Source organism: Prionailurus bengalensis, chromosome B3 (genome assembly GCF_016509475.1).
Source record: "Prionailurus bengalensis isolate Pbe53 chromosome B3, Fcat_Pben_1.1_paternal_pri, whole genome shotgun sequence".
NCBI classification, from domain to species: Eukaryota; Metazoa; Chordata; class Mammalia; order Carnivora; family Felidae; genus Prionailurus; species Prionailurus bengalensis.
Window position 1 is genome coordinate 39,057,004 of NC_057355.1, and position 25,226 is coordinate 39,082,229.

General features: G+C 40.2%; 2 protein-coding genes and 1 non-coding gene across 5 annotated transcripts in view; 2 read left to right on the forward strand and 1 right to left on the reverse strand.

Annotated features, from left to right (window-relative positions):
* Nucleotides 1–621: 621 nt before the first annotated feature.
* TIPIN (TIMELESS interacting protein) lies at nucleotides 622–19,449 on the forward strand. Of its 2 annotated transcripts, none has more exons than XM_043555115.1 (8): nucleotides 622–737; nucleotides 3,952–4,089; nucleotides 4,214–4,292; nucleotides 4,707–4,782; nucleotides 9,596–9,718; nucleotides 9,953–10,016; nucleotides 16,765–16,971; nucleotides 19,051–19,449. In XM_043555115.1, the coding sequence occupies exons 2-8, from the start codon at nucleotides 3,960–3,962 to the stop codon at nucleotides 19,239–19,241; spliced, it is 870 nt and encodes a 289-aa protein (XP_043411050.1). In that variant the 5' UTR covers nucleotides 622–737; nucleotides 3,952–3,959; the 3' UTR covers nucleotides 19,242–19,449. The 2 variants fall into 2 exon arrangements, with proteins under 2 accessions (XP_043411050.1, XP_043411051.1); XM_043555116.1 differs by lacking the exon at nucleotides 622–737 and adding an exon at nucleotides 2,820–3,029.
* LOC122469886 lies at nucleotides 10,890–11,025 on the forward strand. Its single transcript, XR_006293765.1, has one exon.
* Nucleotides 19,450–20,706: 1,257 nt separating the features above from the next.
* The window catches only part of DIS3L (DIS3 like exosome 3'-5' exoribonuclease), a 34,394-nt gene continuing 29,874 nt past the window's right edge, over nucleotides 20,707–25,226 (reverse strand). For both annotated transcript variants that reach the window (XM_043555113.1, XM_043555114.1), the window contains 6 exons: nucleotides 24,610–25,143; nucleotides 22,724–22,878; nucleotides 22,446–22,624; nucleotides 21,929–22,074; nucleotides 21,380–21,554; nucleotides 20,707–21,291 (listed from right to left, as the gene is read on the reverse strand). In XM_043555113.1, the coding sequence (XP_043411048.1) occupies nucleotides 20,983–21,291; nucleotides 21,380–21,554; nucleotides 21,929–22,074; nucleotides 22,446–22,624; nucleotides 22,724–22,878; nucleotides 24,610–25,143 (1,498 nt within the window). In that variant the 3' untranslated portion in view covers nucleotides 20,707–20,982. The remainder of the gene's footprint in view (nucleotides 21,292–21,379; nucleotides 21,555–21,928; nucleotides 22,075–22,445; nucleotides 22,625–22,723; nucleotides 22,879–24,609; nucleotides 25,144–25,226) is intronic.

The window sequence follows — 25,226 nt, forward strand, 5'->3', positions numbered from 1 at the left end:
TGGGTGGCGCAGTCGGTAAAGCGTCCGACTTCAGCCAGGTCACGATCTCGTAGTCCTGAGTTCGAGCCCTGCGTCAGGCTCTAGGCTGATGGCTCGGAGCCTGGAGCCTGTTTCCGATTCTGTGTCTCCCTCTCTCTCTGCCCCTCCCCCGTTCATGCTCTGTCCCTCTCTGTCCCAAAAATAAATTAAAAACGTTGAAAAAAAAATTAAAAAAAAATTTATATATATAAAGTGACATATTTTTGACATTTTTGTGCCTACATGACTCTAACACTCTATCACCTCTTTTCTCAGCTCATTATTCAATAAACAGTAAAACTCAGTGTTCAAGCAATTGTTACTAACTCTGAACAATCAGAAGTTTTTCATTAAATTCTTTTGCCTCTATTTTTTTCTACTCCATCCACAAGCCAGTTTTCTAGAAAACTGAGGCCTTTCTCCAAAGTCTAAAGTGCTTAGAGCATAACACAATGAGCTTTAGGCAAATAAATTTCATTTCCCGTGAGGAATTAAGGAGGGGCGGAAGCGGTGGAAGGGCGGGACCCAGGAAAGGCGGGGACGGCCATGGGTGGGCGGGGCCTGGAGGAGGTGGATCCCTTAGGCTCCGCCCGAACCCTGCGCAGATTTGGCGCCAAACGCCAAGGCCTCTTCTCGCGGGGGATCTTTAGAGTCTCGCGATCAACGCGGTTTGGCAGCTGCGCCAAGCACCGCGCCGTGGCCACAGCCGTGCGTTTGAGGTGAGAGCGGGCTTAAATGCGTGGGAAGGGCCTGGGGGAAGCGCGGCCTGGCGAGGCAGGTGGAGGAGCTGGGGTGCTTGGGGGGTCGCGGGGAGGGAGTGTGGAGGCTGTGATACGGACCTGGGCTGAGCGGGACTGAGAGCCCACGACCTGGTGGTGAGGAGGGCGGGCGCATTTACTTGTTTCCGTTTCGGGTCGGCTTGTGGTCAAACCCCGTTTTCTGGCGGGAGGGAACGTGCATCAGATCGATCTTTACGCCGCCAGCTACTTGTTGTCCAGGGGTTTCTAAACGTAGGATGCGTCCTGTGAAATGTGGAATGAATGCACAATGAATGCATGAATGGAACTGAAGTGAGACTAGCAGAGCGGGGATGGGAAGGATGGAGAAGAGGGGTGGGATGGAAAGTTTAGTGTTTTTAGGGTGGTTAGCAAAGGAGGACATTGAGTCGGTCTGGTGGGACTCCCTTTCGTCACGTTCTGCTGTTTTGATAACTTGGATGAAGTTAGACCATTGGAGCTCTAGGGGCCTGGGAACGAATTGTAGTTTGGATATTAATGAACAAGCAATTAACATTGCTTCTTGCTACACTTAGTATAGTTTGTGCCCTGCCATCAAACTCAGAGTTCCCTGTTGATCTCAAAGGTGTGAACCCCATTTCTTCCTAGAGAAAATTAACTAGAATTGAACTTGAATAGATTTATTGTAGGTAGGAAGCTACTTTAGATTACATGACCTCTAACTGCCTTTCCAGTTTTGAAAATCTGTGGTTATTGAACCTTATACGTTTTGTTTTTATGTGTTTGTGGTCATTGAAATTTAGAATTGGAGAGACTTTAGGGATCCTGTAGCTCCGCTGGTTTTACGGTTTGAGGGAAGCTTTGGAAACTTTATTCCTTCATTCAGTAAATATGGAGCACCTGCTGTATACCAGCTTTGGGGATACAATGGTGCAGCACGTGGCATGTGACATTTTGAGTGCTTATTATAGGAGGATTTAATTCCGGGAAATTGGGGTAGATTTATCTGAGGAGGTGATAATTGAGATCTGAAAGAGATAAGGAGTCTGGGAAGAGCCTTCTAGATAGGAAGCAGCCTTAGCAAAGGACTTGTGACCTGAGGGATATGGCTCTTTCAAGGGACTGAAAGAAAAGAGCATGCAGAGCAGTAAGAAGTGAGGCCGGAGAAGTAGGAAGGTGCCAACCCAGGGGCTTGGAGTTTTCTCATTAGCTTCAGCGCAGCAGGAAGCTATTTAAGTATTTAAGCCAAGCGATCATGTGACTGGCTTTACGTTTTTCAGAGCTTCAACCTAGGTGTATTAGGGAGAATGGTTTGAAAAAGGCCAAAGCGGTTATGAGTAATCGAATAACCCAAGCAAGAAATGTGGGAAGCAGTTGTGGAGGTAGGGAGAAATGGGAAGACTGAACGGATGTTTAGGAAGAAAAATGGACAGGATATGTAGGATGGGGGAAGGAAGTATCAAAGGTGACTTATAAGTTTCTTATTTGCATACCTGAATAGATGTCATTCCCTGAACTGGGAAGATTTAGAAGTTTGGTTTGTACATGGTAAGTTGTAGGCGCTTTTGAGAAATTTAAGAGCTGTAAAATGAGAAGTGGGGATCTGGAGCTCAGATTTGACGCCTCGGGTAGAGAGATAAGAAATTAGCCATCTAGGGGCGCCTGGGTGGCGCAGTTGGTTAAGCGTCCGACTTCAGCCAGGTCACGATCTCGCGGTCCGTGAGTTCCAGCCCTGCGTCAGGCTCTGGGCTGATGGCTCAGAGCCTGGAGCCTGTTGCCGATTCTGTGTCTCCCTCTCTCTCTCTGCCCCTCCCCCGTTCATGCTCTGTCTCTCTCTGTCCCAAAAATAAATAAACGTTGGAAAAAAAAATTAAAAAAAAAAAAAAAAGAAATTAGCCATCTAGGGCCCCTGGGTGGCTCAGTTGGTTAAGCGTCGGACTTCAGCTCAGGTCATGATCTCTCAGCCCTTGAGTTCAAGCCCTGCGTCAGGCTCTGTGCTGACAGCTCAGAGCCTGGAGCCTGCTTCAGATTCTGTGTCTCCCTCTCTCCCCGCCCTCCCCCCCCCCACTCGTGCTCGCTCATGCTCTCTCAAAAATAAATAAATGTTAAAAAAAATTAAAGAAAAATTAGCCATCTACAAATGATTATTAAAGCAATGTGCATAAATGAGTGAAGAGGCTTGGATGGAGCCTTGAATGCTTACTGACCAGGTTAGGGGAAGATGAATCTGCACAGAAGATCCAGGAGGACTGTCCAGAGAGGGAGGAAAACCAGGTGAGTACTGTGTTTCAGAAGTCAATGAAAACACTTTTCCAGAAAAAGGAACTGATCAAAAGTGTGAGATGTTGCTGAGGGGTCAAGTTAGATGGTACTGAAAAACATTCTTTCAAGTTATCAACCTGAGGATTATTTATTTCTCTTCTTTCAAAGGAAACCTTACCTAGAAGACCAGTATGCAAACAGGTTTTTTAAAAAGCTGCTCTGGTTGAAGTGGGGGCGAGGTATCTGAACCCTGCTGATTTCATATCCATTTGGACCACAGTTTGAAACCCTCTGAAAAGTCAAAATCATCTTTTTATGATAAGGGAGACTCAACAGTTGAGGTAAAATGATTTGCTGGAAACCATGCAGTTATTGAGCGGCAGGGTCTACATTAAAACTCAGTTTTGGGGCTCCTGGGTGCCTCAGTTGGTTAAGTGTCCGACTTTGGCTCAGGTCATGATCTCGCAGTTCGTGAGTTTGAGCCCCGCATCAGGCTTGCACTCTCTTTCAAAAATAAATGTTAAAAAAAAAATTTTTTTTTTTAGTTTTTATTTATTTATTTATTTATTAATGTTTATTCATTTTTGAGAGACAGAGATGGAGTGGGGGAGGGGCACAGAGAGAGGGAGACAGAATCTGAAGCAGGCTCTAGGCTCTGAGCCCTCAGCACAGAGCCCGACGCGGCGCTTGAACTCATGAACCATGAGATCCATGACCTGAGTGGAAGTCAGACATTTAACCGACTGAGCCACCCAGTGCCCCGGTTTTGATTTCTAACCCAGTTCTATTTTTCCTATAACCACTTTCTACTCTTTTCATGATACGAGTTTGAAATGTGATTTAACTGACTGAAACACGTGCATTTTGCTGCAGGTAGAACTTAACTGTATAATAGATTACTTGGATGAATAAACATGTTTATTTTTTCTTGTAGAAGAAAAGATGCTGGAACCACAGAATGGCTTGATTGACCTACCAGATTATGAGCATGTGGAAGATGAAACTTTTCCTCCTTTCCCACCTCCAGCGTCTCCACAGAGAGAAGATGGTGAGGGAGCTGAACCTGATGAAGGTCTGTATGGAGTTCCAAAAGAGTGCCCACGTTCTGTTCTCCATCTATCAGCATAGAAATGAGACATTTTGTAATTGAGACTTAAATTATTTAAGTAATATTAAATCTTAATATATTTCACCAGAGTTAGGGAGAGGAGCACCTGTTCCTGTACCTCCAAAGAGAACAGTTAAACGGAATATACCCAGGCTGGATGCTCAGAGGTACATTGACTATTTCCTTAAACATTTATACTTTTTCTTTACATTTTTTTTTCCCCTTATATTAAAAAGTTTTCGGGGGCACCTGGGTGGCTCAGTCAGTTGACTGTCTGACTTCGGCTCAGGTCGTGATCTCACAGTTTATGGGTTCAAGCCCTACATCAGGCTTGCTGCTGTCAGCCCAGAGCCTGCTTCTGATCCTCTGTCCCCCTCTCTCTCTGCCCCTCCCTGGCTCGCACTCTCCCTCAAAAACAAATAAACATTTGGAAAAAAGCACCAACTTTTAGTTGGGCTGATTGATTATTTCTAAAGACATATTTTTTCAGTTCAGCAGATAATATTTTTTCTTCTTACGGTTTTGCTTTCTCCTTGATGGCTCTAGCAAACTGGAAATTCAAAACCTATTTCTCTCTACAGATTAATTTCAGAGAGAGGGCTTCCGGCATTACGGCATGTGTTTGATAAGGCAAAATTCAAAGGTAAAGGCTATGAGGTAAGAAATGTCTGATTTTTGTTTTAGACCTTTGTTTTTTCAAATATTGGTAAAACTGTGGGCCCATTACCATGTTCTGAGGAGTCTTAGAATGTGCCACAGATACTATCATTCATTGTATCTCTTGGGAAACTGAGATGTAGTGGAAAGGGCACTGCTTGAAGAATCAGAAACCTGTCTTACAGTCTAATTTGTGCCCTTGTATGGCTTTAGGAAAATCATCTCTAAGTCTGTAAGCGCTAATTTTATACTGTATAATTTCTAGGAATATAATTTACTTAGTCTACATTAAAGAGCACTTTTAGGTTTCAGGAGAGCAAGGACTTTACCTGTGTCAATCACTTATGTGTCCTTAAGATATACTTATCTTGTCATGTGTCTGATTCATAGTAGGCATCAGTTAAGTTGTTGAAAAATGAAGACATTTAAGAACTGTCGATCACTGTCCAAACGTACGTTTAAAAAGTCTCCTGGGGTGCCTGGGTGGCTTGGTTGGTTAAGGGTCCGACTTTAGCTCAAGTCATGATCTCATGGTTTGTGGATTCAAGCCCCACACTGGGCTCTGTGCTGACAGATCAGAGCCTGGGGCCTGCTTCAGATTCTGTGTCTGCGCCCCCTCCCCCCCCCCCTTACGCTCACGCGCACTCTCTCTCAAATAAAATATTAAAAAATTAGAAAAAAGTCTCTTATTTTTTTTTTTAAGTATTTATTTTGAGAGAATCCCAAGCAGGCTCTGCACTGCCAGCACAGAGCCCAGTGTGGGGGTTGAATCCACAAACCATGAGATCATGACCTGAGCCAAAGTCGGATGCTTAACTGACTGAGCCACCCAGGTGCCCCAAAAGTCTTTTCTCTCTGAATCATGTACAGTATAGATAACGATTTTTTTGCAGATATCTTTGTAAAGCTTTGTAGTTTCTGAAGTATTTTCAAATATATTCTTTAATTCTCAACCTGTTGGGGTAGGTATTGGTTCTATTATCTAGTTATTAAGGAAATGGAGTTTTATTAGAGTTTTAAGTGTCCATTGTCAATAGTTAAAGGCAGAGCTTAGACTTCCCCTTTCATAGCCCAGCTACAGTAATGTTAATACAGCAGTGAGCACCGTCTTGGTGTGGTATGCAGGATAATCGGAAAGAGGAAGAGGCTGGAAGGAGGCAGCTGTTGCACTACCAAGTTGATGATGAATAAGGTAAAGATAGCCTGATAGGGCAGTAGTAGAGAGAGAAACAACATATGGTACTTAGACAATTGGATAGAAGGAGTTAAAAAAAAAAAAAAGGGAGTCAAAAATAGTCTCAGGGTGCCTGGGTGGCTCAGTTGGTTGAATAAGTGACTTCAGCTCAGGCCATGATCTCGTGGTCCATGAGTTCGAGGCCCTCATCGGGCTCTGTGCTGACAGCTCAGAGCGTGAAGACTGCTTCGGATTCTGTGTCTCCCTCTCTCTCTGCCCCTCCCCCCGCCCCAAAGTAAATAAACATTTAAAAAAACTTAAAATCCCAAGAAGGGTGTCTGACTGGTTCAGTCTGTAGAGAGTGTGACTCTTGATCTTGGGGTCATGAGTTCAAATTCCACCTTGAGCATAGAGCTCACTTTGAAAAATTAAATTCAGTTAAAAACAGGGCACCTGGGTGTCTCAATCAGTCAAGTATCCGACTCTTGATTTCCGCTTGGGTCATGATCTCTCATGTTCATGAGATCAAGCCCCACTTCTGGCTCTGCGCTGACAGCATGGAACGTGCTTGGGAGTCTCTCTCCCCCTCTCCTGCTCTTGTACTCTCTTGCTCTCTCTCTCAAAATAAATAAACAATGAAAAATAAATTCAATTAAAAATTAAAAATCCCAAGATTTCAAACCTGGGAGGCTGAAAAATTGTACCTTTGCTCAGCTTCAGTGGATAGGAAGAGAGAGTAGAAGTCTGTGTCCTATTTTGGCACAAAACTAAATGTAAATCAGGATATTTTATCTTTTTTAAATGTTTATTTCTGAGAGAGGGAGTGCCAGTGATGGAGGGGCAGAGAGAGAGGGAGACAGGATCCAGAGCTGGCTCTGCACCGACAGCAGAGAATCCAGTGTGGGGCTCTAACTCACAAGATGCACGGTCATGTTGTGAGCCCAAGACACACGCTTAACTGACTGAGCCACCCAGGCCCCCCTAAATCAGGATATTTTAAAACATACCCATCTCAAAGGATGGGGGTGCCTGGGTGTCTCAGTTGGTTAAGCTTCCAGTTCTTGATTTCGGCTCAGGTCATAATCTCATGGTTGGGGTATTGAGCCCTGCATAGGGCTCTGTGCTGGGCTTGGGGCCTGCTTAGGATTCTGTCTCTCTCTCACACCCTCTCCCTCCGTCCCTCTCCCACTCTGCCCCTCCCTCACCCTCATGAATGTGCGTGCAAACACTCTCAAAAAAAAAATGATAATAATAAAACCATACCCATCTCAAAAAAAAAAAAAAAAAAAAGAGAGAAGGACACCTGGCTGGCTGAGTCAGTGAAGCATGGGACGCGATCTTGGGGTTGTGAGTTAAAGTCTCACGTTTACTTAAAAAAAAAAAAGAAACCAAAAAAAATCCCACCAAAACCTTAAAACCATACCTATCATTGCCCTTGTTGAAATTTTTGGGTTGTAAGGATGAATTGGTGCTTTGAATTTAATGAAGTCTTCATCATTTTCATAATAAGTACTTTTTTAGCGTAAATGAGTATATGAAGGATAAAAATTTTGTGTTTTTTCACTGAGTGAGGGTAGGCTCTGAGAGTTCATGCTATTTAGTCTTCCGTACTTTGCCGTTGGAAATTCTTATTTTCTCACAAAGTTGAGTTCTTACTGCTTTTTTCTCCGTGTGAGACTTAGGACACCCTACTGTATTTGGGTGTTTCTCTTCTTGTGACCCTTCCGGCTAACATGACATTGTGAGGTGACTGACCAGCTACACCCAACAATTGGAAAATAATCTTAGGTGATTGGATTAAAAGAAACCTTTTATATTTATTATCAGAATGAGAAGGATAACACATGCTGTTAGTATTACATGTTTAGTGACTGGTAGGCTTGACCACTGGCTTCTTGGACAAGATCACATAACAACAATAATAGCCAGTATCTGAGTGCACACTTTATGTCAGGCACTTGACTTGTATCACTTATTCCTCATAACCCTACAAAGTGTATAATATTATTCTTATTTTATACATGAAGAAGAAGGCATAGAGGTAAAGTGATTTGTTTAAAGTCACACAGGTATTAGGTGGTAGAATTGAGATTTGAATCTATGCAGTCTGACCCGGAGCCTGTGCTTTTGACTACTCTTTGTTTTTTTTTTTATTAAAAAATTTTTTTGTGGGGGGCGCCTGGGTGGCTCAGTCGGTTAAGCAACCGACTTCAGCTTGGGTCATGATCTCACGGTTTGTGAGTTCAAGCCCAGAGCCTGGAGCCTGCTTCAGATCCTGTGTCTTCCCTCTCTCTCTGCTGCTTTCCCCGTTCACGCTCTGTCTCTCTCTTCTCTCAAAAATAAATATAAATAAATTATTTACAACAATTATTAATATAATTATAAATAAACGAATTATAATAAATATTAATAATGTTAAGATATATATAGTCTATACTGTAAATATATAATACAATTGTATATAATAATGTATAATATATAATGTAATTATATAAATGTATACATAATAATAATAAATTAGACATAATGAATAATAAAAATAAATAAACATTAAAAAAAAGCCCGATGCGGGGCTCAAACCCAGGAACTGTGAGATCATGACCCGAGCTGAAGTCAGACGCCTAACCGACGGAGCCACCCGGGCACCCCTGACTACTCTATTTTAAAATACTGTTGGATGGGGCATCTGGGTTTGTGAGTTTGAGCCCCGCATCGGGCTCTGTGCTGACAGCTCGGAGCCTGGAGCCTACTTCAGATTCTTTGTCTCTCCATCTCTCGGCCCCTTCCCTGCTCATGCTCTGTGTCTCTCTGTCTCTCAATAATAAATAAATGTTAAAAAAAATTAAAAAAAATATACTATCGGGGCACCTGGGTGGCTCAGTCGGTTAAGCATCTGACTCCAGCTTGGGTCATGGTTTTGTGAGTTCGAGCCCCGTGTTGGGCTGTGTGCTGACAGCTCAGAGCCTGGAGCCTGCTTCGGATTCTGTCTGTCTGTCTCTCTCTCAAAAATAAATAAATGTTAAAAAAAAAAAAATACGTTAAGAGAAGAAGTAAATATTTTATAGTAAAACCAGGAATTTAGAATTTTGTCATTCATTAGTTCAGCTTATTAAACTTTGTTTTTCATTTTCATTTAAAATTTTTAATGTTAAATTGAAATTTCATATATAGGTAGTGTGCTCTGAGAACATTTAAACTGTTGTTGCTAGTCTTTGTACTTTGCCCTTGGGATTCCTGAATATATTTTCACAGTGCTGAATTCTCAATACTTTGTTTTCTATATATGATTTAGGGACCTGTCATTTTGTTTAGTTATTCCTAAAAGATACCTTGACATATTTTATTAAAGCTTATTTTCATATGTTACTTTACAGTTCTGAAAAGACACATGATTATCTTTTAACTTTTAAGTTTTCGTACTGTTTTTTTTTTTTTAAAACATGTATCTAGTGCTCTTTCAGACTGCAGTTCTCTAAGCTCAATAAATATTTCTCTTAAAGTTTCTTCAAAAGTTTCTTAACCATATAAATATAAAATGACACCAGTGACTTTGGCATTACTATTCAATTCTAAAATCTGCTGACAAGGTCAGTTGTGAGAATGGATCTTCTATTTAGCATTTTTATTTTTATGTGCCAGGCTGAAGACTTGAAAACTCTAATCAGACACATGGAGCATTGGGCACATAGGCTATTCCCTAAACTGCAATTTGAGGATTTTATTGACAGAGTTGAATACCTGGGAAGTAAAAAGGAAGTTCAGGTAGGTGTTGAGATGATTATGAATATCATTCACAATGCTAAATCCTGCCAAGTATGGATTCAGTTGAGGCTAAGTAGCTGTTTGCATTTTCGTTTGCAAATCTCTCTTGGTGGAGAGAAAGGAAATTAATAGTACTTATTTGAAGAACACCCTTTTTGAAACTAAGAATTGAGTAAATTATCATTTTCCCCCAAATGTTACTGGTGAAAGTATAAAAATATCTTTTATTTTCAGACTTGTTTAAAACGAATTCGACTTGACCTTCCTATTTTACATGAAGATTTTATTAATAATAATGGTAAGAATATAGGTTTATTAATATATTGCTTTAGAAATAGATTTAGTTGGGGTATGGGTAAATTAAGCACTGAGTTCTTCGTCTATATTGTGTATATAATTACAGTAAATAGGAATGAATTAAGATGCCTTGGTATGTGTTGTTTAATACTTGTTTCTTAAAGACATGACTGCAGTGCCATTAAGAGATGTTGTAAAAATATATTTCGTCTCAGAACTTGAGCTTTTGAGAAGTCAGGTGGTGACCCGTCAGTCCTTTGTGGTGCTTGTTAATGAGAATAAATGACAAAATAGAGTGTTCATATACATATACACAACTAAGAAGGGGCTTTGGGGAATTAGAATAATTTGATGGTGAAATAGTTTACTTTTCTCTTAAGAGTACGGATCCTGTACATAGATGGTCCTTAACAATGGTTTGATTGAAATGATTTTTCAGCTGTATGATGGTACAGAAGTGATAGGCATTCAGTAGAAGCCGTACTTAGAATTTCAGATTTTGATTTTTTTCCTGGGCTAGTGGTGTGTGCTAGGACACTCTCTCGTGATGCTGAGCAACGGTGGCCGCACTGCCCGGTCAGTCACGTGATCATGAGGGTAAACAACCGATACACTGACAGGCATTCTGTTTTCTACTTTAGTACAGTATTCAATAAATTACATGATATATTCAGCACTTTATTATAAAATAGACTTTGTGTTACATGATTTTGCCTAACTGTAAGCTGGTGTGCATGTTCTGAGCATGTTTAAAGTAGGGTAGGTATATTGAATCTGTTTTGACTTTAAATATTGTCAACTTACAGTGGGCCCATCAGGATGTAATCCCATTGTAAGTTAAGGAGGATGTCTGTAGGATTTTAGTAAGACCTATGTGACTGTTCCTGGTATCGATTGCATTTGTTAGTTGTCCAATGCAATCATAGGCAGTCACACACATCAAAACATATGGTTCCTGCCGACAGGGTCTGTATAGTTATCAGATTTTCTGTGCGATGGCTCCATACATGTTTGTTTATTTTTGTCTTTTAAACTTTTTAATAGATGTAGAAAATACAGGCTGCATTTAGAATCCCGCAAAGTTATTTATAAACTGCCTTTAAAAATGTGAAGGACTGTGATTTAAATAATCCAAGATTTAAATATTTTGGTAAAACGGGGCACCTGGGTGGCTCAGTCGGTTAAGCGTCCAATTTCGGCTCAGGTCATGATCTCACAGTTGGTGAGTTCGAGCTCCACACCGGGCTCCGTGCTGACAGCTTAGAGCCTGGAGCCTGCTTCAAATTCTATGTCTCCCTCTCTCTGCTCCTCCCCCGCTCATGCTCTGTCTCTCTCTCCTTCAAAAATAAATAAAAACTATTAAAAAAATTTTTGGGGCGCCTGGGTGGCGCAGTCGGTTAAGCGTCCGACTTCAGCCAGGTCACGATCTCGCGGTCCGTGAGTTCGAGCCCCGCGTCGGGCTCTGGGCTGATGGCTCAGAGCCTGGAGCCTGTTTCCGATTCTGTGTCTCCCTCTCTCTCTGCCCCTCCCCCGTTCATGCTCTGTCTCTCTCTGTCCCAAAAATAAATAAACGTTAAAAAAAAAAAACATTTAAAAAAAAAAAAAAATTTTTTTTGTAAATATTTTGGTAACATATGGTATGTGTCACTGGCATGGGATTTGGTAAATAAAAAGGAATTAGTAACGACAGTATATTCCACAGCACATACCACTGGGGTAAATTGTTCAGCACTTTTTTGAGTTGCGTAGTGTGTGCTAAAGTTTCAGGGATAAAGATGAGTAAGTTCAGACCCCTTGGCTCATGGGCTGACAGACTAGTGAACGAGTGAGATATAACACTACCTCTGTTCTGATAGGTGCTAGAATTAGAAATATGAATAGGGCACAGGGTAGGGTGCGGAGGAGAGCATAGTTGATTTTACCTAGGGGAGGGGAAAGATTCACAGAGGACGTATCACAAGTCCTTTGAATGATACGGAGTAGAGTCCAGGCAAAGGTGATTTTGGAGAGAGGGACTCATGCAGAGGCATAAATTAACACAGGACTAGTCATGGAATTACAGGCAGGCTGAAATCCTGGGTACATAGAAGAGGCCTATGTCACACAGCCTTGTTGTATCTGTTTTCTTTGTATCCTAAGAGGATAGATTCCAAATCTTTTGGATAAGGGACTGTAACAGTACATGTTTTGAGCATTTTATTTGTTTTTATAATACATGTTAAATGGATATGGTAAATAGTGCACATTTTTATTTTCACCAAAACATCATTATGAGGTTTTAAAGTGAGAACAATATGATTGAGTATTCTGATTTTTTTTTTTTCTCCAAAAATCTTGGGCTGATACTTGATCGATGCTTTGAAGGTGAGGTGTAGATACAGTATTTTCCCACCCAATCTTGGTTTTACCTTATTAAGATGCATCCAAACGGAAATAGAGTATCACACACCGCACTTCACAACTCTCGGTATCCCTTTTCCAGTCCCATTTGCTAATGCAAGGATTTTTGGTCGAAGTTTACAAGTAAATTGTCATCTACCTTTTTTCAATCATTTTTCTTAAAAATTAACCAGGGGTTGGGGCGCCTATGTGGCTTAGTCGGTTGGGTGACCGACTTCGGCCCAGGTCATGATCTCACATTTAGTGAGGTTGGGCTCTGCTGACAGCTCAGAGCCTGGAGCCTGCTTCGGATTCTGTGTCTCCACCTCTCTCTGCCCCTCCCATGCTCATGCTCTGTCTCTCAATAATAAATAAAAAGTTAAAAAAAACTTTTTTTTAATCGGGTTATATTTTTATATTTTTGACAGACATATAGTCCTATCACTCCTGCTCAAAGCCCTATAGTGGCTCCTTATTTCATCCAAAGCAAAAGCCAAAATCCTTATAATGTCCTACTTGGCCCTACAGTATCTATTCCTTACCCTGCCTCGTTTGCCTCTCTGTATCATTTACAGTTCCCCACTCACACCGCTTCCACAACACTTGCCTCCTAGCTGTTCCTCCAACCTGCCAGGCACATTTTTGTCCTAAGGCTTTTGCACTCTTAGACTCTGCCTTGAACACGTCCTCTGTCTTTCCCGCCCCCCAGTCTGCATGGCGCTCTTACCTCCTTCAGACTGTGCTCAGATGTCAACTCAGTGAGGTCTCTGCAGCCACATTATTAAAGTCGTACTCCCACCCCCAGTCCTGATTCCTCTATCCTTTTTTTCCCATAGCACTACTTCCCTTTGATAATTATTGCATATTTGCTTATCTGGTAGTTGATGCGTACCGAAATGATGGCATCCTGTAGCACATTGAATATTTGTCTTTAGCTTCTTTGCCACAGTGGCTTGCCTATGAATGTTGCAGTGAGTGAATTTCATGTGTGGTTGTAATTTTTTTACTCCCATTTTTATCAGCTGAAGCTCCATCAGTGATCATGTTCCCGTTGTTTTTCCACATAACATTGTATTAAAGAGGCCATTTACTGTTGAAGAGATCTTTCCTTTCATGACCCACAAAACAGTAGTTTGATATGTATTTCATTATCATTAATTTGGAATCCTGTAAGCCCTGGATGGTGAAGCATATTAGATATCCCAAAATTGCATAGTTGGTTCTAATATTTGTTTCTTAACTTCTCTAGCAATGTTTTCTGTCTGTCTTCCATCAATATTTCCTGACAAAGGAATGGATTTTGGTTTCTGGCCACATTTTTTTTTCCATGTCTGGAAGGTCAAGTGTGCATTGCTTTTTGTCTTTCACTGTCAAGGAAGAAACCTCAAAAGGGATTTGGATTGTAAAATTAAATATCATATGATTTTAAACCACTGGAATAATTGTAAAGGTTTATCTTTGTCCTAAAATGTTTTGCTCGTTGTGATGGTTTTTACTACATTAGCTAATACCTCAAGGTACAATGTATGTAAATTCATATTTCAAATGGTCTTCTTGATAGAAATTTTTTTTGCCTACTTGTCAGATCAGAGGACGTTATTTTTTTTTTAACCCTGTGATGTGAATGATGTAGGGAGAAGGTGAAATGTCAGCTTTGCCGTTTTCTTAGTTTTTGCTTGTATCTCTATTATCTTCTGTCTACCTTCTCTTCTACATATTATTTTGCAGAAATATTTTTAAGCTATCACTTATGCATTTTGTATTAAATAAAACTAGACAGTTTACTTAACTGGGCAATCAGAATCAGCTGTATGTCACAATATGCTGAAATTCAAGACATGAGCAAGGGCCCAGCTCTCCTACCCTTCTACAGGTGGAACTAACTGCTTGTCATATGGATAAATGATAATTTGTCACTGCCTGTCTTTAATTCAGTACAATTTTTCTTAATTCTTAAATGAAATATAAATGGAAGATACAATATTTACTTTCCACCCCACTGTGGATCATTTCAGGGCCATCCTACTTTGAGGATTATTGGTGTACAGGGCTTTAAAGCTTTATTAAGACTAGGGGCACCTGGGTGGCTCAGTTGGTTAAGTGTCCAACTCATGATTTCAGCTCAGGTCATGATCTCATAGTTTGTGAGTTCGAGCCCCACATCAGACTTTGCACTGACAGCTTGGAGCCTGCTTGGGATTCTCTCCCTCTCTCTCTCTATCCCTCCCTCTCTTTCTTTCTCTGCCCCTCTCCCTTCCTCCTTCCCCCTTTCCAAAAAAATAGGTAAACTTAAAAAAAAAAAAAAAAAAGAGGGGCGCCTGGGTGGCGCAGTCGGTTAAGCGTCCGACTTCAGCCAGGTCACGATCTCGCGGCCCGTGAGTTCGAGCCCCGCGTCAAGCTCTGGGCTGATGGCTCAGAGCCTGGAGCCTGTTTCCGATTCTGTGTCTCCCTCTCTCTCTGCCCCTCCCCCGTTCATGCTCTGTCTCTCTCTGGCCCCCAAAAAATAAATAAACGTTGAAAAAAAAAAAAAAAGAATTTATTGAGACTAATACAGAGAGCACTGAATTATTAGTCGGGTGCTTAACAGACTGAGCCACCCAGGCACCCCTGAGTTATTTTTTAAATTCACGTGGAAATATGTTCATAGATCTCTAAATTTCTATTCCTTTTCATTTTTTTAAAAAAAGATTTTATTTTTTTTTCAAAGTTTATTTATTTTGAGAGAGAGAAAGCAAACAAGTACAAGTAGGGGAGGGGCAGAGAGAGAGGGAGAAAGAGAGAATCCCAAGCAGATTCCACATTCCATGCTGAGCCCAGTGTGGGGCTCAGTCCCACAATCATGAGATCATGACCTGAGCTGAAATCAAGAGTCAGACACTTAACTGACTGAGTCACCTAGGCACCCTTGGAAGATTTTATTTTATTAAAAAAAATTTTTTTTTAATATTTATTTATTTTAGGGAGAGAGAGGGACAGAGTACAAGCAGGGGAGAGGCAGAGAGAGCGGGGGAGACACAGAATCCGAAGCAGGCTCCAGGCTCTGAGCTGTCAGCACAGAGCCCTACATGGGGCTTGAACCCATGAGCTGTGAGATCATGACCTGAGCCAGAGTCAGATGCCCAACTGAGTGAGCCACCCAGGTGCCCCTGAAAGATTTTATTTTTAAGTAATCTCTACACCCGGTGTGGGTCTCAAACTCACAACCCTGAGATCAAGAGTTACACACTCCACTTACTAAGCCAGCCAGGCACCCCTCCCTTTTTACTTTGTGTCTGAGTTGTATTTACCCTATTAAAAATTAGCTTAGGGGCACCTGGGTGGCTCAGTTGGTTAAGTGCCTGGCTCTTGACTTCTATTCAGATCATGATTTCATGGTTTGTGGGATCCAGTCCCAGTTTGGGCTCTGCATGGACAGTGAGGAGCCTACTTGGGATTCTCTCTCTCCCTCTATCTGCCCCTCCCTCACACGCATGCTCTCTCTCTCTCACTCTCAAAATAAATAAATATTTTTAAAAAATTAGCCAACATAAAATTACTGTGTATCGTACAGGCATTATAGTAAGCTATTAAATTGTTTTTGTCGGATGTAAAACAAGAATATCCTTTGGATTCTTTTAAGTTCTTTTATTAGCCCAAGCAGAAAATCTTTTCTCATCATAACTAAGAACTTTTGCTTTGTCTTCTTGCATATTTTTAAACTAGTATTACCATTTGATTTAAAAGGTCTCTTTTTTAAAAATTTATTGTTCTTTTGTTGTAAAGATTTGTATCTCTTTTTTTTTTTTTTTTTTAAGTTTATTTATTTATATTGAGAGAGGGAGAGTGAGCACGAGCAGGGGAGGGGCAGTGAGAGAGAAAATCCCAAGCAGGCTCCTCACTGTCAGTGCAGAGTCCAATGCGGGGCTCAAACCCATGAATCGTGAGATCAGGACCTGAGCCACCCAGGTGCTCCCTCCTCTTACAGATTTTTTGTGGTTCAGTACTGTACATGTATTTTCTCTTGTTTATGCTTTCCTTTAATAACATTGTCTTTTCTCTAGCTTACTTTAAAAATTGAGTAATACATATAACATAGACAAGATGTGTTAATTGTTTATGTTATTGGTATTCAACAGTAGGCTATTAGCAGATAAGTTTTGGGGGAGGCAAAAGTTATATGTGGATTTTTGACTGTGCTGTCTATTGGCGCCCCTAACTATGTTGTTCAAGGGTAGTCTGTATTTGTAACATTCTCACACCTCAGAACCATTTGAAGAAAAAAATTTGTTTCTTCAGATCTGGCATCTTGTTACTTTAAACTGGTTTTCAACTAATAGCTGCATGAGCTCTTTTTCTAACTATGGATGTACTAACTTTGATTTCTACTCTAGATGAAGTAAGAGAAAATAATGTACATGATGTAACTGCTACCGAATCAGATCCCTTTTTGACAAGCTCATTGGAAAGTGAGAAGTTTGCTTCTGAGTCAAGTAGAAGCCTCACAGAAGAAGAACAACAGAGAATTGAGAGAAATAAACAACTGGCCTTGGAAAGGAGGCAGGCAAAGCTGCTGAGTAATAGTCAGTCCCTCGGAAATGGTAAATTTTATGCTGGGTTTTATGTGCTACCATTAATATATCAGGGACATGTTAGAAATTTTAACTTCTCTACTACCTCCAAAATAAAATACCTCTAGGAATAGAAAAATCTGATACAGTATATTAAGTTTATGTATATCTGAGAGAGAGGCAATGCGTGTGTGTATGTATGTGAGAGCTATTTGGAATCTTCAAAGAATAAATGGAGTCCAGGATGGTTTTCTGGATAGCTGAGTACCTCTTGAACAATTATTTTAATCACTTAAACTTGATTCTGAATCTTTCAAAAATATATTCTTCCCTGACTCCTTAAGGCATGTGACACATATTTTATCTGTAGGGTCATAATTACGAACGTTAATTATTATGGTACCTTCCTAAACATACAAAATGCCTTCTGTACCCTTTGAGGATTCAGAGCCATTTGCTCTGACGTAAATAGGTCCTTAATTGCTTTTTATTGCATTTTGTCACTTAGCTGTCGGTTTGCTTATCAGATGCATTCCCTTTTTTAAAACTGTCTTAAATTTTGCTGTTTTTAGTTTTTATTTTTATTTAATTTATTTTTTTAAGTTTATTCATTTTGCAGGGTGTCTGGGTGGCTCAATTGGTTAAGCGTCTGACTTTGGCTCAGGTCATGATCTTGCGGTTTGTGGGTTCAAGCCCCGCGTCCGGCTCTGTGCAGACAGCTCAGAGCCTGGAGCCTGCGTGGGATTCTGTGTCTCCCCCTCTCTCTGCCCATCCCATACTCTTGCTCTGTCTCTCTCTGCCTCTCAATGATAAATAAGTGTTTAAAAAAAAAAAAGTTTATTTTGAGAGAGACAGAGTGAGTGGGGGAGGGGCAGAGAGGGAGAGAAAGAATCCCAAGCAGGCTCCACACTGTCAGTGTGGACCCCGATGCGGGGCTTGAACTCACGAAATGTGAGATCATGACCTGAGCCAAAACCAAGAGTTGGACGCTTATTGACTGAGCCACCCAAACGCCCCAAAATTTGCTGTTTTTAAAATATACTGTGGATTTGGAAACTTAGACAACCAAGTTTGTCAAAACTATATTTAAAAATAATGAAAATTGGTTTTGAATGCACGAAGGAGGATCACATATATCTGTTTCAGTTTCCAATGTAGTTTTCCTTTTGAAATGGGAAAATAAGAATTACAGTTAAGTATTGAAGGCATTATGTTATAAAACAAGTTTCACCTAAGATAATAAAACTCTCAAGTGAAAATTTGTGTCACTACATTATCATTCTTTCCAATTAAAATGAATTTAATCTTCGGCTTTACAAATGGATATTTTATTCCTACCAGGCGAAAAATTACATGAAGATACAACTATCACTGATGGCAGTTCCTTGCTGTCATTATCAAAGATACCTGGCAATAAGCATTTTAAGGTTTATCTTCTATTTATAATATATGACTTTAAAATTTGGCCAAATAGATACAAGGATCCTAAATTTTCTTTGCTAGAGGTCACTTTGACATTTAGCTGTTTAGAGCATTCGGTTTTTATTTTTATTTATTTTTAATAGATTTTATTTTTAATGTCTACACCCAGCCTGAGGCTTGAACTCAACCCCAAGATCAAGAGTTGCAAGGAGCATTTGAATTTTTTTTTTTTTTTTTCAACGTTTATTTATTTTTTTTTTGGGACAGAGAGAGACAGAGCATGAACGGGGGAGGGGCAGAGAGAGAGGGAGACACAGAATCGGAAACAGGCTCCAGGCTCTGAGCCATCAGCCCAGAGCCCGACGCGGGGCTCGAACTCACGGACCGCGAGATCGTGACCTGGCTGAAGTCGGACGCTTAACCGACTACGCCACCCAGGCGCCCCTGAATTTTAAAAACGATTGTCTAGTAGTTATGATTTTTGAATGAAAATAGTTGCATTTGGCTGTGATGCAAGGTTTGAGTTCAAGACTTGCATTTTTGAGTGGACTTTGTACATGTATAAAAATGTCTGTTTTTAGGAAAATGATCATAGATTTCATTTCCACTGATGTAAGTTTGTGGAGAGATCTGTATTTATCAGGTAAGATTGGATCAGGTGCTTAGAGGGAGTAATTTCTCTTTCAGACTCATTAGCGAGCATACCCGGGGCAGAGACCATTGAAGAGGTTAATACAGGGGAAGATCAAGAGGAGGAGTCATCAAACAGATTTGACAAAGACATTCTCGACAGTCCACACAATGATGCTGCTGCCAATGCTGTAAATGAAGAGGAGGAATTAAAAATAGAGAAAACACAACTGGACCAATCCTTTTAAAATGTATAGTGGTAACTTTATGCTTTATCTGGGAATGTCACTGAGGTTGGACAGCCCTCAACTAAGAGAAAAGCTGTTAACTTGCTATCCTCTAAGTTTTAGATTACTATGTATTTTGTCTACTTGGTGTGAAAATCTTCATGTAGTAAGACTTTCACAGATTCCTGTTTAAAATCTGGTATTATAATTATACTCGTTTCTTATTTGAGTTGATTTATTCCCTTTAGTGTTTATATAGATATGACATGAAAACGATTAGGAGTTAATAAGCACCTTCTGCTGCTAGTGTGCCATTGAATGTTTCCTTTTCACACAATTGGGTGTTTTTAAGATGTAAATATATAATGAATATTAATGTCTTTTTTAAAAAGAAATACAAATCTTACAAATTGCCTCTAAAGGCTTTATGAAAGTTTCTCATTGCTGTTTAGTTCTGCAATGTACACTTCTGGTAAAATGTTTAAAGTTTTATATGTGCTTATGTATATTTTGAGGAGTCATTTTAATACTTAAAGCATCACATGAAAGGCTGACATATTGTCTGGCCTGCGTGGGTGCTAGGGAAGTTCCAGTGCTCCTTGGTACCTTAACAACTGGTGGGAGAGAAACTTGCCAAGTATCATGGGGAACACATAGCACCTAGGGAGGACTCACAGGACACCTTTGAGTTGGTGGATGAGAGTCCAAGGATTGAGAAGAACATGTCCAATAATGATACAGAAATGAAAATCTAGAAAATAAGGACGACTGAGGTATGGCAAATATGAGGCTACAAGTGTTAGGACCAGATGGTAGGTAGACCCAATTGGAGTTTTTCCTGCCTGAGTTTATCAGCTTGATAGAGGGGTAAGTTACAGATAAGGTACCATGTTAATAACCAAGTTTATGATTATTTTTAAGTTTATTTATTTTGAGAGAGCATGAGCTGGGGAGGGGCACAGAGAGGTGTGGGAGAGAATCCCAAGTAGGCCCCATGCTGTAAGGGCAGAGCCCCATGCAGGGCTCCTCCGTATAACAAACAGATCATGACCTGAGCTGAAATCAAGAGTCGGCCACTTAACTAACTGAGCCACCCAGGTACCCCTAAAAAAATTTTTTTTAATGTTTATTTTTGAGTTTGAGAGAGTTCAAGTGGGGAAGGGGCAGAGAGAAAGGGAGACATAGAATTCAAAGCAGGCTCCAGGCTCTGAGCTGTCAGCACAGAGCCCGGTACGCGGCTCCTGAACTGAGATCATGACCCAAACTGAAGTCAGACGCTTAACCGACTGAGCCACCCAGGCGCCCTTATGTATTTATATTTTTAAATGTTTTTTTTTTTAAACATTAATTTAAACTAGGTCTTATCTGAAGGCAACCGGAAAGTTAACCTGACAGATGTCAGAGGGGTCTATGACCCAAATGGCCCAGTGTGGCAGTTACTAGGAAAATGAACTTATTTTGAAAGAATGGATTTGAGACAAGCTAATCAAAAATCAATGCTGGGTTTATTAAAAAGAGACTGGCAATTGGACTTACAGAGCCACCATTCACGATGTGTTCATTTCTGAAAAATCCGTTTCCACAGGGACCTAATTGCACTTTAACGAAGCTGTAATTAATAATGATGAGAAAACGTTTTGTGCATTTGTGATCTACCCATTTCCAGTCGACTAGTACATTAGGTGACACAGAACATTGGATGTTAATGTTAAAAAGAAGGTAAAACATTCACAAAACAGCTCTTTTGATGAAGAAGAATATCTCACATTCCATAACTGTTTGAAACATCCAGAAGAGCTAGGTCCCTTATCTCTTCTAGAAGCATGTACAGGCTTCTTCCCTTTGTTTGGCAGTATTTTTGATAATCTTCCTGGATGACGTTTACTTTGACTTCTTGGGCAAGCTGAGCTTCCTCCACAGATCTGGTTACTTCTTTCACTAAATCACTCTTTAGCAAGAGGGAGCTCTGATGAAATAGTTCTGTATCTGGTGACATGTACGGTTTGTTGCTTATTATTTCGAGCCTGATTGTATCAGAATGGCAGCGGGAGGCCTGTACAGATATTCTCACCTATCACAGAGGAGAAAGATGCTTATCACCAGATCACATTCTTTATACTTTACATTCAAAGCAAGGCTTAATGTAGATACGGACTTACTGTTACGTGGTCAAACAAATGGAACGTAACAGATTCCCCTCCTGTCGTGGTAGAGGTGATTTTGTTTTGAAATCGCTGCAGGGATCCTGGTTTCCATTCAGAACGGCCATCTGGGCCGCAGGAGATCACCAAACCATCTTTATTTTTTAGGTAAGCAGCACCTTTAATCCCAAACCTGAATGAATCATGGCCAGAGTAAAAATCCAGAGATAATGTATTCTTAGTATACAAATCTTATATACTTAATCTAGAATGTTAGTTTCTCTTCTAGATTAAAAACAACTTTTCCTCTCATTTACCTCCAAATATTTCACTGAGCAGGTGGAGAAGTATTTTGCTCAATAAGAAAGTAAAATCCTATCTGCACACTGATAACAGATGTACTAGATTCTAATCTTTATACTTATGTAGTGCATTATTCTATTACATCATGTACATCTATTATATCATGTACCTATAAATAGTTCATATAGCTATTTTAATCATAACTAATGGACTGTTTGCGTTCTACATGATTTCTTAACAACTATTGTGTTAGATGTAACATACCTTGGTATAAATAGAAGCACGCCATTTGTTCTAATTGAATATATGACCCCATCAGATATGCAACGCTCCTCATTTTCTGGGTCTTTGTCTTTAAAATACATGCACTGGAAGAGCTCAGTGGACTGTTTCTGAGAATGCTGTGCTGCCTGGAAGAAGAAGCATAACCCAAAGCATGTTGACATTCCCGGGTGAAACATGGAATTTATACTCCCACAGCAAAGATGTCTCTAAAAAGGCTATATTCTAGAAAATTATTAATACAAATATTTTTCAGATATTTGGGGAAAATAACCTATCCTTAAATCTCCTAAACATACATTGTTATTTCAGAGCGTTCGTTTGTAAATGTATTGAGAGCTATGTAAGAAACTTTACAATTTTTCATGTTATTTCATTGGTTAGAATAATGCTAGCATTTAACTTGCTAGAATATATGGTACTTCATTCCACTACAAAATGAAGCTGATATTCCCTTAGTGAAAGAGATGATGGGTAAGAGAACTTAAAATCCTCTTACTCGGTTTCTGTTGTTGATATGTCTGCATAATTCCTCAAGATCTTTGTTGCTGAACAAATTGTCCTTAATTTCCATTTTCTTATCTTTTGCGATGGCCGCCATTAACAATCGGTGTACTACGATATCTGAGTATCTTCTTATTGGAGAAGTAAAGTGAGTATATTTATCCAATGCAAGGCCTTCAAAAGGAAACCAAAAGATGGAAATCAACAAAAAGACATACTTTTAAATGACTCGCTCAAGGTTATGGCCACACAAAAGAAAATGCTATCATTCACCATAATGATGGAACTCTTCCTCTGCACACGACCCAGTGGAGAAATACAGTGCATTAGACATCGCCTGCGTGGCCATCGATCGCAGCAACCTGTTTACAATGGGATCGTTGGGGTCATTTGCGTTATCCAGAGAATCAGCCAGTGTTTTATTGGACCTGACAAAAAAACGGAAAAACTTTTGTTTAGTCTCAAGTGATAATTTACAAGTCAATACTCTGTGGGACATCCTTCACTTGTCACGCAGAAGAAACTAAGTTTATTTTGGATACGTTTTAGAAGCAACTCTTTTCAATTATAGAAATCTAGTTTGCTTTTAAGGTTTAAACACAGCAAGTATATCAATTTAAATACACTTTTTAAGAGTAATGTACTGATACCTATGTGGTTAAGTTAATGCCCAGCACATTGGAGGTGATCAAATACTTCTTGAAATGAATTCCTAAGACCCTTAACCTTAAACATCCCTTACAGATCAAAGGGTGGACTTTTTGAAAATCAAGAATTATGGAGCCAGAGGGAGTTAGAAAACAAAACTAAACTAAACCTGAGGTGTACAAGTAAAAGAAACCTAAATTATTTTCCTTTTTTTAGAAAGAGAAAAAGAGACAGGAAGTACTCTATTTACCCAAATAATTTTTAAAACCCAGGAAATAAAGAATTATATTAAAAAATGCAATTCACAATGTAGCACATAATTCACTTCTGTAGGGTAGCCCACCAAGTACTGGAGGGAAGAAAGGCGGAAAATGGTAAACAGGAGCATCAAGAGAGTACAGGCTAGTGAGAGCCTTCAAGTAGGACAGATGTGGATTCAAAGCCAGATTCTTCCTTAAGTCACTGGTGATCTACAGGTAAGTCACTTACCCTCAGCAACGTAATTCCCTATCGGTAAACTACAAATGACACAAGATGTCCGAAAGCACTTACACCGAGTATGCCTGGCCCCCACACACAGCTCACCCATCCACCAAACAAACCAACAAAAGATACTATCACAGACATAGGTGCAAAAAAAAAAAAAAAATCATTTTGATAAATAAATGCTATTATAATTTTTTTTTTCAACGTTTATTTATTTTTTGGGACAGAGAGAGACAGAGCATGAACGGGGGAGGGGCAGAGAGAGAGGGAGACACAGAATCGGAAACAGGCTCCAGGCTCGGAGCCATCAGCCCAGAGCCTGACGCGGGGCTCAAACTCACGGACCGGGAGATGGTGACCTGGCTGAAGTCGGACGCTTAACCGACTGCGCCACCCAGGCGCCCCAATAAATGCTATTTTAATTAGCACTAATCTATTACTTGAAACAAAATATTGAAAAAAAAATCCTCTATACATCTTACATTTTTTTTTTTTTAATGTAGCGGTTAGCTATATTTGTTTTGAAGTAAACCCAGCATCGGGCTTAAACTCGTGACCTTGAGATCGAGAGTTGCATGCTCTACCGATTGGGCCCGGCAGGCGCCCCAATACATCATTTTCAAAAGGGAAAATCTTTTATCCTGGAGGGGGGCAGTAAAAATGTCTCATTCTATGAAGTGATGATATAAATTTACCATTGGTATGGTGTTTTAGGATATTGCCTCAAAGATCTGGTGCATTTTTAAAGTACCGAAATACATGGGATTGCTTCTTAGTATTTGCCTAAGGGGCAGATGAAATTAAACCAGGCTCCTTACTTCTGCATTATGAATTGTAGTGGGTCAACATTATGCCTAAATAAACTTGTTTTAATTTTAATCTCTATACCTACATTGTATAGTAAATGAAAAAAAGCTAACAAGTTTTCTATTTTGGGGCAAAGATCTGGCTGTCACATTTTAAGAACTACAGTAAAATCGGTGCACGGTACTCCCTTCCCTCTGCCCCCTCAAAAGAGGAATTACCGTGTATCTATGAAGAAGCCTTTTGCTTTAGCACATTCTCGCAGTTCAGAAAAAAACTCCTGGTGCGGAGGAGGGTGTTGGCGTAACAAGGCCTGATGCGGGAAGCTCTCCCAGATCTTCTTGGCTACCCAGTGGTTGGCCAGGATCATGCATTCAGCCACCGTCTCATGGACCTCCAGGGGCTGCTTGGGGATGAGGTCATGAATGTTCTTTTTCTCATCCAGCTGAACACGAACCTCTACCCCTTCCAGTTCCAGGGCGCCACAACCGTCTCGTTTAGCTCGGACGTGGCGTGCAATGTCAGTCAACTTTCCAATGGCCCACGCTAGCTCCTCTAGCTTGGCTTGTCTGGTCTTCTCATCCAGGTCTCTAAATTCTGGAATATCATCGACAATGTTGAAGTTTCCGTCCAGCAGTTCCTGGGCTGCTTCATAGAACAGTTTGTATGCTGATCGAATAATGGTTCTGCCATACCACACTTTCTTAATTTCATAGGAGGTTTTATCCAATTCCCATATGACACTTACAGCATACCTACAAAACCAGTAATGCTGACATCATTATTCAATTCTTCCATTTTTTTATAATAAAAAAATTTAATGTTTATTTTTTGAGAG